The sequence below is a fragment of the Barbus barbus genome (genome assembly GCF_936440315.1).
Source record: "Barbus barbus genome assembly, chromosome: 44".
NCBI classification, from domain to species: Eukaryota; Metazoa; Chordata; class Actinopteri; order Cypriniformes; family Cyprinidae; genus Barbus; species Barbus barbus.
The window spans coordinates 22,027,872-22,041,909 of NC_136722.1; the positions used below are offsets into that span (position 1 = coordinate 22,027,872).

The following is a 14,038-nucleotide window of genomic DNA, read 5'->3' on the forward strand; positions in this document are numbered from 1 at the left end:
AGAACCATGTGGAATAGACAGCCTCTCAGTGTAAATGTTTACAGCCCCCTACTGTGGAGCCGGGACTTACCCATGCTAGACACCACGGAGCTCGGCGCTGGTGTGACATCGTTCCAAACGGTGTTTGCTTCACCAAAAAGCTGATAATATGCTGAATGAACAATGCACGTGGCTTGTAATATTTTTTCATGCACTTTTTTTTTCTCTCACTTTTATTTGTACAGATAGTGAGCAGAAGTAAACCGCACTCTTAAATATAAAGGTTCTTTATTGGAATTTTGGTTCTATGAAGCATCTGTAACATTCATGGAATCTTTCCATTCCACAAAAGGTTCTTTATAATGGAAAAAGGTTATTAAAATGTTCTTCACTCTAATGGGTATTTTAGGGCTATTCGCTAAAAAGGTTCCAAAAATGGTTCTTTTATGGCATTGCTGCAAAAACAAAACCCTTTTGAAACTAGAATACACTTGTCTTGTAATATAAGTATTTCTGTTCAATTATACATTGGTCTTTCAGAAATATGCTTCTGCTCAGGTACTTTATTAATTAATACCTGATTATTATTAGTAATACACAGAATGGAAAAAGAGTTCTCTGTTAGTTTACATTAAGACTAAAATATAATTTTGATATTTTTAAACCATGTTTTGACAAGTTGTTATTGTAAAACTGATTTCTATCATCAGACAACATCCAATCAAAGCAAAGGTAACTGCTAATAGAAATGATTTGAAATTTACCCCCTTTGCTCACTTTATTATAAAATTCTAATTGAAGTAAATTAATGTGATTTCCAATCTTTAATATTGTTTTTATCCAGTATATCAAGATATATTATGGAGAAATGACAATGAAAGATCCAGAAACAGGATATCAGATGAGAAGAACTCAAACTTATGACGCCCATGTGAGCACCATGAACCTCTAAGCCAAGGCAAGTACATAGTTGATGCCATGACTTTTATGATTTATAAAGACATATGATGCTTCATGCAGTTATCTAAAAATAACGCAGTAACTACGGCATGATTGATTTGATATCAGTATCATACTGTTTTCTTGAAATCTGAGCATAGTTGAGTCAAACACATTTGTCACAGGACAGATCATAGTCTATGAGACATAAATTTAGTCATAACTTAATTTTCAACTAAATGTGTTTTTGCTGTTTCGAATTTGCATGGCGTTGACATTTTTCAACTTTTTACAATTGCATAAATTGATTGATGCATCTTTGTAATTTTACAACAGATGTTCTACAGTTATTAAATAACTACATTGTACATTGAATATACAAGTCGGCACCCATAAGGAAATGATTCAGTGGTGAAAAGCGTCTCTGTGAAACAGATTGTTTTCAGCCTTTCTTAAATTTTCAATACCAGTATGTGTGTTAAATAGGGTCCGTTTTGATTGACTTTAAAGCAGATAAGTTATATTTGATGTGTGTGACTGTCTTAGTAATGAACTAAGTATAAAAATATTATCATCATTAATATTTTGCATTTTATGACTGCTGTCAGAGTAGATTTGAGGAGATGTTTGGCTTCTGCAATCTTGCCCTGTTTAAGCCCTTTAATAACGCCTATTGCAAAACTACACACAACAGCTGTCAACTAATATCCCGCCATTGCTAGTCGATAATAGAGATGGAACTTTTAGAGGTTTGAGTGGAAAATGATCTGGGCTCAGTGTGTCAACACATCAAAATGAAGAAATTAAACAACATTCATTCTTTACATAAGCGATGGGACCTGGAAATAGCTATAATTCCATCAAATTTCCTTCTTTGTGTGTGGAAATTGAGCAACAGATTTTGGCTCTGTAATATACAGCCTCTCAAAAGATTCTTTTATTGCTGCGCACATTCAAAACGATCATTAAACAGACATGTTTCATTCGCCTCGAGTGCCTCTACTCAAGATGGAGGATTGTACATCCCCAGTAAGAGATAAACGTTAAAGAGCAAGTGGCATGGGTTATTGAGAAAGGAAGCCGTGTTTGTTTGATCATACAGTATGTGATATTCAGTTCTTTTAAATGATGTATCAGAGCCATACAAACACCTTTTTACATCTTTAAATTATTACTTGTATTGCCATGCAAGAGTCTGATTAATCCAACCTCACACAGATCTAAATAAACTTGGAACTAATCCCCTTAGATGTTTATTACAATTATTATAAACTTCAGATAAATCTTACTCAAAATGATGTATGATTTCTGTACTACTAGCTTGAACTTATAGAACTAGATAGAACTGTTATCAAACAAGTTTCCTGAACACTCTCCACCTCTGCCATTGGCCAGTCTACAGATAGCCCCGTCCCCAGATTCCTGTCATTGGTTGATTCAGTTTTGCCATGCTGACTAGACCAACCAGTAAACTAATACAAATGGCTTATAGATCTTAGTCAGAGAATCACAGAAATAAATAAAAATTAGGCTGTGAGGGGCCGAAGTACAGTACATTCAATGGATATTGTTGTTTAACAACATAGCATTTGTTAATTTTTCTAGAAAAAACAAACAAACGTTCAGTCCCTGACAAAAATTAACCATGTTTTTTACTTTTAATTTTAGTCATTTAGCAGACGCTTTTATCCAAAGCGACTTACAAATAAGAAAAAGTTTTAAAAAAAGTAAAAATGTATTGTTTTTACAACAATAAAACCAAAAAATATATAAAAACATGGTTACTATAGCTAGTTAAGCCATGGCAACCACAAATTAACCATGGTTTTGCTACACTAACCATAGTTTAACCATGTTATTTGTAATAAAAGCTATTTTTGAGCAATGTTGCCGTCAGTGGGCAACCAGGTGAGACACAGGGCCCAAGACTGATCCAGATTGAAATTTGTTACCCATTCTCAGTGGGAAAGTGCCCAAAAAACATTGCTCAAAAAAGTTGCCCTGTGTATCATCAGCCTAAGTCTATCCTTACAGCCTCGATTTCATCCGTGCTAAATTGAAAAGGCCGTCTAACCCGACTAAGGTCTAGGCCTGTAGTTGTTTTTGTACATTAACCTGCAATTAAAAAAAAAAAAGTATTCTAATATGGAAAAATTACCCAGACCACTTTTGTTTTATATTACATAAAATAAATAAACATGACTGCTCATGGAAATGTTACTAGTCTATTTGCTAAAAAAAAGTAATTTTGACACTATATCGCAACATTTAGCGATCAGCCACTTCCTTCAAAACGAGCAAATCTGGGTAACTGAAACCAGTGCTACTGTCATTTCCCTTGTATTTTACGCATCTGGCAATATTGCGTTTCAGTTATGGATAGTATTAAAAAATGACCTCAAAGGATTTCAGTATTAATGCCTGTAGGCTAATATTGCGGCAGCGTTCCTCTTACGTTACTAGGTGATTATTTTGTACAGTAACGGACTACATTTTTTCTCTCAGTGGAAGCTTGAAGATGTCATAAGATTATAAAATGCGACATGAACTCAAATCAATACAAGACTCCGCTTCTTATGTTTATCACCCTGTTGTGGTTTATTTTGCACATTAGTGTATTCTTATAATCGTCTTTCATAGCCTAATTTAAAGTCTAATGAATTTAAAAGTCATCGAGTGCATCGTTAGGCTATATGTTCGCAACAGGATGAACCGCTGCTGGTCACAGAAACGCCACATGATTCTCACCTTTTGCGTCTTGTGTGAACGTGGCTTGTGTCCACATGATGACAGAAGGTGTAATGCCTCAGCTTGTAATAATATATCATTACAGCGTGCTCGTCAGACGCTGCAATATGTGCCACAACTATTTAAACATTTGCAAGTTAAACGTTCTATTTCAAATGCAGCATTAATAGAGTTTATATTAAGATACTTTTCATGTCGCAGACAAAGATCATTGTGCGTGTTTGTGTGTGTGTGTCAGCCAGATTGACAGACCGTAGGATATAGCATGATATTTGGTGCCATGGAAGAGAATAGAATATGTATTCACACCACACCAGATGATTCAGTTGATCAAACTCTGGGAAAAAAAAGCTCCTCGTTTTGATTGGCAGCCAAAGAGAGTTTCATTTTAGTACAGTCTGTACATTTATAGTGATTTGCTTGTGTATATGCATGTTATGGCCAAGAATGTAATGTGTAAACTTAAATATGGGAATTGCAGATGTTTTTAGCCATGAAGAAAATAAATATTTTCAAACTAAAAAGGGATTAGAGAGAACTTGGCAAAAATATCTCATGTTTCATCTGTCCTAATCACTCCTGCTCTCTAACAAGTTACAGAAAAACTGGTCCGAACCTTCCCAGCGGTATCAGCAGATATCTGGCGAAGGAAAATGGACGCTAGCTTCCCGCGTTTTTGCAGCCGCAGCGCCTGTGCAGAAGGAATGACACCAGCTTTGATGGACTGTATAGCTTTTTTGAGATGAGCCTCTTTATGCCGCTTGCAGTTCCATTATGGCTTTGTTGGAAAGCTTGTTTACCTGCTGATAACATACACTGGTGGATTGAGGAGCAGCGATCCAGAGCTCGCTGCCAGAGTCACTCAAGTCTCATTGTATGGCGGGAAGAGAAGAATGCCGTGTTTACGCGAGGGGGGGCCGCGCATGCTAAATGTGAAATCAAACTATAGGACCAATAAGAGATGTGCACAACTTTGCCAAGTTTTTATTTTTAGCCAGCGGGTTGCATCGGAAGCTTACGAGCGCTGAGGTGGATGCATACCTCCAGTCGCCCTCGTTTTACAGTCGTTTAATCCGTACATATCGACAGATTTTCAGGCTTTTCAGTTTTCTAATTGAAAACGTGGAAAAATTGCAAATGTGATTAAAACGCATACTAGCAGTCGTTGTTCTCGGTTGTGTTTTAATAAAAATTGCAGAGGCTGGGATGATTTCAAAGCTCAGTCCTACGTGACATGTTTTGTGCTCAGTAACATGCAGTGTATCACCCCTGGCAGGAAACAGAATTCAGTAATCGTGGATAAAATGTGCTCACAAGGATTTTAAATGCACAAAGTTGCCACTATTTTGGATTACGTTTTTATAAAAACAAAGTACCCCAAAAATCATGGAACAGGCCCACAACCAGTTTTATTTTGTAACGTGACATTTAAAGTGTAACTGGAAATTTCAGAGATAAAAAACAAGTCTGGATTTTAGCCATTTGGAATGAATTGGATTGTAAACATGCGGTTGGGGGAGGAGTTTAAAATTAGAGGGCTTGCTGACATCATCCAAAATGGAAAATCGTTTCTCGGGGTGTTGCATTTTGATAAACAGTTGTTGTTGGGTTTTTTTCTCTGATAAATTGTTCCCAATAAAACTAGGACTGTAGTAATTAAAGTAATTTTTAGGGACTTGGACAAAATGTGCTTTTGTGGATTTTGAAGTCCTAACAACAATTTTTAAAAAAAGTATCCCAAAAAGCATGAAATAGCACCCACAAATGATTTTGTTTTCTAATGTGACATATTTACAATAAAACAGAAAATGTAAATTGAAAAAATGTATGACAGGATTTGATTGTATTTACTTGGAGTGAATTGGATCATGAAAATGTGGTTGGGGGAGGAGTCAAAACTAAGAGGGCTTGGTGACAAAGCTGTTTCTGAGGCGGAGCAATTATTCCCCCCAATTAATCGTTCATAATAAGACCAGGAAAGTGTGTATAATATAGAAAATAAGGTAAATTAGGAGAAATTGGAAGAAAGTTTGCTTATGCGAATTTTATTCGCACAAAGTCAAAACCACAATATTGGATAGCATTTAAAAATGTATTACAAAAAGCGTGAAACAGTACCCACAAGTGATTTAATTTTTTTTTAAATGATACTTTTACATTCAATAAAAAAATGTAGGGCAGGATTTTATCTTAACCACTGGGAATGAAGTGGATTGTGAAAATGTGGTTGTGGGAGGAGTTAAAAATAAGAGGGCTTGGTGACATCACCTGATAGGAAAAGTTGTTTCTGAGGCGGAGCGAGTTGTTACATTTTGATAAACGGTTTGACTCCCCCCCCCCCCCCCCATCCAAATGTTCATGTGGATTTTATATGCATGAACGTAAGTCATAATCACAATTTTGAATTTCATTTTCAATGTAACCCAAAGTGTTTAAAATCAACATAAAAAGCATTTTCAATACATATTACTTCTGTAAAATTGCACATTTTCAAATAAAACAGATATAAGGCGATCACACTAAGAGCATAATTGTGTATTAAGGAAGCAAAAAAGCCCATTTTGGATTTTGTGTGGAATCTCTAAATTTACTATTCTCAGATTACATTTTCAAAAAATTTAGGCAGAAAAATCTCTAACTACTCAATTTTGGATTAGCAGATCTTTCCAGCGTGGAAGCACAATATTGTTCACTAAAGTGAGGCCTAAACACAAAATATATTTAAATGTCGTTCTTTAAAATGTAACTTGAATATGACAAATCCTTAAAAAGTGGTGAAGGCCGACCTGTGGCTTTATCAGTCACATGAGAGCAGTGGAGGAAGCAAACATGTTTTAGGGGTGTGTGTGTGTGTGAGTGCGAGAGTGTGAGTGTGGGGCTGTTGATGGCAGCTGCTAGTGCTTTGGATGTAGAAGCGGACAGATTGTGCGTTGTGTTGGTACAGCCAGTTCGCCACCTGGCACACTGTTTCTTGTTAGAACTTCTTGCTGTTTCTGTTCTGCTCAGAGAGACGCGGATGCAAGCGATGACAACTTTCGTCACACACCATGTTCAAACCGCCACCACAATTAAGGCCAAAGGGATTGTGTACAAAAAACGATTTGCATTGGATTATTTCAACTTCCACTGCCGAGACAAATTACCAGCCGATCCTTTTGACATTAGATGCTATTACGGAACTAAATCATTGAATATGATTAATCATTGAAATGTTTCTTTAAATTTGTATATCTACAAAAATGCATGCCCAATACTGGACAAGAAGTCCCACCAGATGAATATAGAAAGTCTGTGGTTATTTAGTGTTTTAAAGACTAAGGGATTACAAAGGAGTGATGCCATAAAATAACCATTTTAGATTTCCCAAAGAACCTTTCAGCGATCAGTTATTAAAAGAACCAATTTGTCTTAGCGTGAAGAACATTTGAATAATCTTTCCACTATAAAGAACCTTTTGTGGAATGGAAAGGTTTCAAGGTACTTCATAGATCCATTGTTGTCGATAAAGAACCTTCATTTTTAAGAGTGCTGTCATGCTTAGGGTTCTAGATTTGGATGAACACTAAAGTTTTAAAATTGGATTCAGTTAAAGGGGTCTAATGATGCGATTTCAAGTTTTCCTTTCTCTTTGGAGTGTTACAAGCTGTTTGTGCATAGATAAAATCCCTGAAGTAGCAAAGACTAAAGTCTCAAAACCAAAGAGATATTCTTTATAAAAGTTAAGACTCGACCACGCCCCCCTAAAACGGCTCATTTAAACATGCCCCCACATCTCTATATCACGGTGTGGGAAGATTTGTAAAACACCGCCCAAATATATACGCAAAGAAAGAACACGGAACTATTATTCTCGCTGTAGTATTGCCGCCGGCGCCATGTCCTGGAGACGCTGTTTTCATTGTGAAAGAGAAAGTACTTTGTTTGGGCTTCCAAAAGAGGACACAAGTAGAAATCAGTGGTTAAGTTATATTTACAACACTGTTCCAGAACAGTTCAACCCAAATATTACAGAGTGTGTAGCGCATTTTACAGAGGACTATTTCCTGAACCTGGAAGAGTAGCCTACAATGCTGGCTTGCACAAAGGCTGTTTCTATAAAGTGGGGCAACTCCAACTTTGCAAGGACTGTATGGTGCTTCTGACTCGCAGCCTGTAAGTATGATTTCTTATTTAAAAAATTTGCCACTGACGATTCAAACGCGAATTTTGAGCTGTGTAGAGTAGTGCTTGTTTGTTGTTTCTCCGATCACAAATGCAGACATGGTAATGTTTATGTAGCGCAATGCAACGCGTAAAAAGACAGTATAAGTCATTATAATCAGTAATTATGACCCCACTGGATGCAACAAATGCCTCGTTTATAATGGGTTTAATTGATTTTGTGTCGTCGCGACGGGACACGCCATCACAATATGGTAAGGGGTGTAACATTTCCGTCTCACCCTTGAGGTATTCGGCCAACCACAACGCACTGAATAGCTGGCCAATCAGAGCACGCCTCGCTTCTCAGAACGATGAGCTTTGTAAAAATCGACTCGTTTCAGAAAGGCGGGACATAAAGGAGCAACAATAATGTACAGTATGTGGAAAATAATGTGTTTTTTTTACTTTAAACCGCATAAACATTGCATTACACCAAATAATGTTCTTTTTAGCAACGTCATATGACCCCTTTAATAAAATTATGTAACGTGTTGAGGAAAAGTGAATTATTACTTTTCAAAGCAACCAAAATTACTATTATTATACAGGCAGACAAATAAATAAATAAATAATAATAATAATAATAATCCAACAGCAGGTTTTCATAGCGATGCCATAGAAGAGCCACTTTTGGTTCCACAAAAAGAACCATTTTTTCTTTGTGTCAGGAGCATTTTAATAATTTAAATAACCGTTTTCCACTATAAAGAACCGTTTGTGCAATGGAAAGGTTCCATGACTGTTAAAAGTTCTTCATGGAACTATCGATACTAATGAAGAACCTTTATATTTTAAGAGTGTACTATCATAATTCTTGTTCTGGATTTGGACAAATTCTAAGTTTTAAACTTTGGTGCATAGCTTTGTACTACTTTTCAATCCAACCAAATTTATGATTTTTATCCAGGTGATCGAAAAAAATAAAGATTTCAAAATGTTGTTTTCACGGTGATGCCACAGAAGAACCATTTTGAGTTCTTGGGTTCTGCCTTTAACATCCATGGAACCTTTCCATCACACAAAAGATTCCTTAAAGTGGGAAAAGGTTCTTTAGATTATTAAAAAGGTTCTTCACGCTATAAGAAAATATCATCCTTTTAAGAAGTGCTCACTTACAGGTTCTTTCTTCTATGGCATCACTACAAAAATCTTGTTTTGGTACCTTCATTTTTAAGAGTGTAGAAGCACCATTTTGGGTTCCCTAAAGAACCTTTAAGCGAGCAGTTCTTAAAAGAACCATTTTCTTAATGTGAAGAACATTACAATAATGTAAGGAATCGTTTTCTACTATAAAGAACCTTTTTGTGGAATGGAAAGCTTCCATAGATGTCAAAGGTGCTTCTTTTAACCATCAATTTTTAAGAGTGTATACTTGTACTGAAGGAGGATCCTGAGCTGCATATAGGGTCCAGACTGTATCATAGACGTATAGATGGGATCTATTGGCTAGCAACTATCAAGCAACCATCCTAGCATCATTTTTAAAGGTAAGCACTGATGTTTTCTTAGTTCAGAAAATATAAAAGGTTTCTAATCAGTTGGCTTGTTTAAGAGTGCCAAAATGAGTGTGATCTTGACAATTCTGGTCTTTGTGCAAATGATAATTGTTTAGACACCCCCCCCCACCCCAGACCGGCCCACCCTAACCCAGCCCCCGCATCCCGCCATTTGATTGACAGCCAGAGTGCTAATGCCTCTCTCCGCTAACAGACCGACGCATCCTTCTTATTAGTTAGTCATTCCACACTATCACACCCAGAATCGCTATCTGTCATTTCACAATTTAGCCCCCCGATGCATATGCACAGCGCCCAGACCAGCGCTCTCATCTCCTACATTTATACAACAGCAGAAATTAACAAATGTATTCCCGTCTTCTCTCTCCCCCTTCTTTTATTAGTATTACTTTATCCCGTTTGTTATTTTGTCTTTTCCTGCGTGGTGTGTCATGATGCATTTGCATAGAGGATGCTTTGGGATTTAAGCTTGGGGAGGAGGAAATATATTTACGTTATGACCTGAATTCAGTTTATTTTTATTCTATATTGTGACTTTTTATGAGAAAGTATGATTTGAAATAACAACTACACTGAAAAAAAATTATGCTACTTTTTTTAAGGTAAGTGGTCAAAGACAGTAGTTTATCATGTAACAATTAATATTTTAATAATACTATACACTATCATTCAAAAGTTTGGGGTTGGATTACATTTTTTTAATTAAGCCTCTTATGCTCACCAAGGCTGCATTTATTTGATCAAAAATACAGTAAAAATAGGTATATTTTGAAATTTGATTACAATTTAAAATAACTGTTTTCCATTTAAATATATTTTAAAATGTAATTTATTCCTGTGATGCAAAGCTGAATTTCTATTCTATTATGCTGATTTGCTGTTCAAGAAACATTTCCTGTTATTCTCAATGTTGAAAACAGTTGTGCTGCTTCATATTTTTATGTACACCATAATTGTTTTTTTCAGGATTTTTGATGAAAAGAAAGTTGATGTTTTTTAACAACGCAAGTCTTTAGTCTAATTTTTGAACAATGTCATGCATTTTTGCTCAATAAAATCTTACTGACCCCAAACATATGAATGGTATTGCTGAAATGCTGAAGATCATATGACCTGCATGAACACTGTGTTGTCAAGTAAATTGTTACTTGCATAATGGTCAAAAGTATTGGTATTGTTATAATAGACTAGTGTTTGGTATCCTTTAACATTTACCCAGCTCTGTTTGCATGAATAGGATTAAATTGAATGTCAATCAAGTTTTCTTTCTTTTTTTCCTTTTAGCGGTTTATATGGACAGTGCAAAGTATAGAACAAAATGTGTGAAATTATTTATGCAAATGAATAAGCAAATGTCAAATCAAAACGCCATCTAAACTACAATTTTTATCTTTGGTTAGCTGATAAACAAGGGAGTTGAGTTTAGTTAAGAAACTTTATGCAAATGTGCAAACAAATGCTGGATGCTGGGTAAATGGGCTTGGAATGAACAAAAATGTTTCAAAGATCAAATTGAGTTTCATTTTCTACGTTAGTTTAAAAAGTACATTTTCACCACTAAACTTGACTCTTTCAGTAGACAACAGGCCTTCTATAACCGAGCGGAAGCAGAAGCTGAGGAATGGCAGCTGTTCGAATCAAAAGCACAACTGTACAACTTTGCAGTCGCTGAGGAAAGGGAAAAAAACTAGTTGCAGAAGAAGACAAACTTCTGGAGGATGACAACAGCACAAAAGTTGTTCTGTTGGGCGTGAGTGGTGTGGTGTCGCCCGGTGCCAGTGCACTTGTGCCCTCAGAGCTGTTATCAGGGCACTGATGGTAGTCAGGCACACGGCCCCCTCTGTTCCCCTGGCCGATTTGAATGGACAGCGTTTTCCATTGTGTTCTCCATCAAAACAGAGGACAAAGTTAGTCAGCAAGTTACATCGCTTCCCTGCATTCAGATTCCTCAAGCCTCTTTTGTATGACGTCCGACAATGCGTTTGGCTGCCGCCGGACCTGCCCGGGCTGCCGGAGGTACGTAAGCCGCCGTGTTTTTATCCTTCGCCGACGCTAATAATTTGATCATTAGCCACGTGAGAACGTGTAGTAGTGGGTAAATAATTGATACGGCTTTTATCTGATCTCTCCTTGTGGATTCCTGGCACTTTCGTAAAATTATCTGAAGGCAAACGGTACAGATTTATACAAGTTATTTACAACAGGAGCCCAGCCGCTGCTCTGGAAACTAGGCTGCAGATCAAAGGATTGTTTTGATGTCTGCTTAGTATATTTGTTTAACCTAGCCAGTGATTCTGCAAAGTGCACAAGCTTTTTGGTGATATGCAGAGTACCCTTTATCCCTCTTTCTCTTGTGTTAGCTCCGGATTTAAGTACTTTCTGTATTTAGGAGACAACTGGATTTGCCAGCTTTTGAAATTTAGTTGCCCACTGCTTGCAGTCTTGGCACTCCGAAATAGATAACTAGGTATGTAGCAGAGCTAATCCTGATCGGCCTTGTAATAGTATTTGTGGACTACACGGCACCCAATTAGGGCATAATGTGTTATTTTTGTTTCTGCTAAGTTGGATTAAATATGAAAATGTGGTTGTTTTTCCCTCTCTTGGAGAATGTTTACTTTTTAATCTGCATATTTATTTGCCCCCCCTTTTCCGTCCTCGTTTTTCCATTTGCAGCCAAATTTGGGCAAGCGGCATTCAGCCTAGCAGTTAGCCGAGTGTCAGTCGAGATGGCATAAGTGGGAAATAGCCACGGCGAAGGGTGGAAGAAGGAAAAAAAAAAAAACTACGGGCGCACAATCGCGTAATTCTCCGTTACTCCAGGTTGGCGAGATGAGCTTAGGTTTAGTGGAAGCAGAAAGAGAAAAAGGGGTAGATGGCTCACAAGAGGGATAAACCTGGAGAGTCATGCTGCAAATGTGTTTTACAGAAACACAATGAAAAGAGGGGACAAAGCCATTGTGCCAAACTCCTTTGGAAAATGGCAAAGCAGCTCTCCAAGGTCCAGGACCATGGAGAAGCCGGATGAGCCTTCGGAAGCGGCAGAGGAGGCGAGTCTTTCCAACTGCACCTGCCCAAGAAAGGCAAGGAGTGACCGCCGTAACCTAGCTTCTCCCGCCGTTATTGACCGTGACATGTTTTTTGGATGCGTTCGGAGGCCTGTTTCTCTTAGTAAACACACAAACTGCATTGTTAGCAGCGAGAATTCCTTTTGAAAGAAAGTGTTTCCCTAATGATAGGGCCCTGCCAAAAAAAAACGAGAGAGGCAGAGAGAGAGAGAGACAAAGCCGGAAAAAAATGGAAAAGCACTAAAACAGTCACAGGTGCTTGGGAAAAGAGAAAACATAGTGAATGGTCACTGAAGTCCCCCAGGAGGCCTTTCAGCGGAAGCCAGTGCGGTGGGTGGACTTTGTGACAAGGACGTTTGTCGCGAGCCAGGTGGAGCAGTTTACCGCGTGCGCTTCTGTAAGCCGCATTCACATGTTAATGCAGCTGCAATGTAACTTTTATTTGTCTCAGCCTGGTGCCGAGAGCAATAATTATAGAGCACTTTTGCCAGCGTTAAGACTGACAACAGAGGATCAAGCAAACGTATCATTCCCAAATGGATGAATATGGATGTTATGAATATAAGAGTGTGCTTGCTGTTGATGATATATTTTAGAGCTGTTTATGAGGAAACATTTATTCAGCAGCACCGCTGTTTACCACTTTGCCTTCATCTGAGTAGTGTTGTATTAACGTTGGCTAGCGTCGCGTTAACGTCAGCTCAAACGCTATTTGGCAAGTGTCAAATAGTTTAGCCTTTGCTAAAGCTAACAATGAGAGTGTGCGTGTGCACCGATCAAACCGGTGGGTGAATACATTTTGCAAAAACACCTGGCAAAATGTGTGTTGTTATGATGCATGAACAGTCTTTTACTTGTAAGGGTCCTAAATAATAAGTCATTAATAATTGTATTGTACATGCAAATTATTCATTTTTTGGAAGCATCTAGTTTTAATCAACAATAAATCTTGGATCTTTGGTTGAGGTTTGGTTTCTCTCTATAGACTAAACGAAAGAATTAAGGCACACTGCTATAAACATAACCGGTAACACTTAGGGAACACTATAAACTATAAGCATATTGGCAGTTTATTAGTGTTTATAAAACACATATTAATGGCTTATTCTGCATGACCATATTCTAGATCTCTTAACCCTATACCAAAACATTACTGCTACAAGCAACTACCTTACTTACTTTCAATACACAACAAATTAGGAGTTTATTGAGGGAAAACTCTTAGTTAATAGTGAATATGTGTTAATATGTGTTACCAAATAACCTTTAATACTAAAAGTACATTATTAGAGATGAAATACAATTAAACAAACTTTTAATGACAAATGCAAGGTATCATTTATTTTTAAGTGTCTGATAGCTGAAATGCAGAATTTATTTTGTATATATATATATATATATATATATATATATATATATATATATATATATATATATATATATATATATATATATATATATAAAAGCATTATCTCTTTGTTTTGACTTATTTAAGCTTAAAAGGAACATGTTTCTCACTTGAGAATGAATCACTATTAAGTAAAATTTGGAGTAGATTATGCAAACATTAAGTAACTTTTCCAC

General features: G+C 36.9%; 1 protein-coding gene across 1 annotated transcript in view; it reads left to right on the forward strand.

Annotated features, from left to right (window-relative positions):
- Positions 1-12,322: 12,322 nt before the first annotated feature.
- The window catches only part of LOC306863679 (suppression of tumorigenicity 18 protein-like), a gene marked incomplete at its 5' end in the record, with an annotated part of 64,132 nt that continues 62,416 nt past the window's right edge, over positions 12,323-14,038 (forward strand). Inside the window, one exon of the mRNA XM_079407181.1 lies at positions 12,323-12,515. Within this exon, the coding sequence (XP_079263307.1) occupies positions 12,323-12,515 (193 nt within the window). The remainder of the gene's footprint in view (positions 12,516-14,038) is intronic.